Below are 1,938 nucleotides of genomic sequence, written 5' to 3'. Positions count from 1 at the left end.
TCCGTTTCAGGAATTGACGGTGAAAGCGGCGGCCTACTTTCGCGAGGAGAGGAAGTAATGCATTTCCAATGGGGGGCCTCAGTGCTCGCTTTGTCCATTATTTTTACAGTCTATGGCGGTGGCCTACTTTCGCGACGAGAGGAAGTAATGCATTTCCAATGGGGGACCTCATGGCTCGAGAAGTCCAGTATTTTTTACAGTCAATGCTTCGAGCTAAAAAAAACTTCCATATGTAAGTGAAAAAAAGATTTGAAACTGAAAAATAATTCTTGAAATTGAAATTTTGAGATTTGAAACCTAAAAAAAACAGAACATTTGAAACTAAACTTACTTATTTTCAGCCTATTTTTGAATAGCAACAAGTTTGGGACATTTATATATATTTTTTTTACTAAACATACATTTATTTTTTTCAATTTGATTTATTTGGGTTTCAAATAATATTGGCCCCGATTTAGCTCCATACCTTTCCCTCCTCGCGTGTTTTCTTGTTCGGCGGCCACAGCTTCTGTTGGTTCTCCATGTCCTCCGTAGTGAGGTCCTCCTTGAAGCGTCATTCTGGACAGGAGAAACTCGCTCTTTTTGGCCGCTCTCCAAATCTCATCCTTCAGGCGCCGGGAGATAACCCTGATGACAACTCCTCTCGGTCTGACATCCTCCTGGCGTTTCCTCCCCAGGCGATGAGCAACATCGATGGCATCTGGAAGCTTCCCTTTCTCGGCTGGCAGGACTCCTTGACAGATGTTGATCACCTTTTCCCGCACGTTTTCCCTCTCAGACTCCGGAAGTCCGTACAGCCGCAGGTTCCATCGACGACCAGAACTATCCAACTCAGCAACCCGATTCGTGCACTTCTGCGTTGACTCTTCACTCCTTTCTACTGGTTTTTCGCTAAGTGAAACCTTTTCATTTATTTGCTTGATTTCAGAGCGGACTGCTTCGATCATTTTTATAGTGTGTCACTTATTGGGTTAATTAAGCTGTGTCGTCACAATAATCATGTTCGCTAGCTAACAAGCTAGCTGAAGTTTTCCCTCCTTCGGTCGGATGGTTCACTTCGCTGTGGGTCTAGACATTTTGATTTGATGTGATATCAAAAGACTCTAAATAGTTATCGTGATGTTTATAAGGGGGGAAATGTTTGCTGCTCCCAATAATCAACTTCATACAGTTAGGTGTTTCCCAGCATGCACTGCGGCTCAAGATACATCTTTGTAAAAGAAAAAAACATTCAAAATTCTCTTTATTTTTCTTCATATTTTATTTGAAAGTAACAACCATATAGTGTGTAATTCAAAATTGCCTAAAAAAACTGTAGTTAAAACCATTAGTCTGCACTTATGTACACACGTAGGGGTATAAATACCAGTGAGCGACAATGCACTGTTGGATCAAGTCTGGCAGTGTGCCTCTGTGCTGGGTGGCACCGCACGAGGGAGACTGGAGGGCTGCTGGGCTGGTGGGAGGGAGGCGAGCTAGCGGCCATTGTACAAGATTGCCAGCGGGAGCTCAGCACTGGCACCACTGACCATCCAGGTCGTTGTTCGTCTAGCAGCGCTCCAGTCTACCTCCAACTGTCAGGCTTGGTCCAATATTAATGGTTGGTTAATAATAATGTCAGTTTCTTTTTAAAAGTAAATATGACTGTCATTGACGACGCTGAAGTTGGCTTCCGATTCACAGCTTGTGATTCGCGAGAGCGTTCCACGGTATTTTTCGAACTTAGACCACCTAAAAACAGGTCCAGGTCCTGTTCGAAAACTACTGCACCTAGACAGTTCAAACCAGGATTAAATTATGCTTTAGATAGTAACGAATAAATTAAGCATAGTTTCTGATTTGTGAAAGCTTTTGCTGATTTGTGAAAATGTGAAATAGGAGTATTTTATTGCATTTTTTGCACTCTGACCACATAAGAACGCGCAGTGAATTTGCTGC

At 42.7% G+C, this 1,938-nt stretch overlaps 1 protein-coding gene across 1 annotated transcript; it reads right to left on the bottom strand.

The window, feature by feature from the left end:
• Positions 1-464: 464 nt before the first annotated feature.
• LOC112147144 lies at positions 465-1,635 on the bottom strand (the record flags this gene model as incomplete). Its single annotated transcript, XM_024273289.2, is given in 1 exon segment — positions 465-1,635. A coding segment is annotated over 1 exon segment (483 nt), but the record flags the coding sequence as incomplete, so codon positions are not given.
• Between the last annotated feature and the right edge of the window lie 303 nt (positions 1,636-1,938).

Source organism: Oryzias melastigma, linkage group LG17 (assembly GCF_002922805.2).
Source record: "Oryzias melastigma strain HK-1 linkage group LG17, ASM292280v2, whole genome shotgun sequence".
Classification (NCBI taxonomy): domain Eukaryota; kingdom Metazoa; phylum Chordata; class Actinopteri; order Beloniformes; family Adrianichthyidae; genus Oryzias; species Oryzias melastigma.
This window is presented reverse-complemented; position numbering and strand designations above follow the sequence as displayed.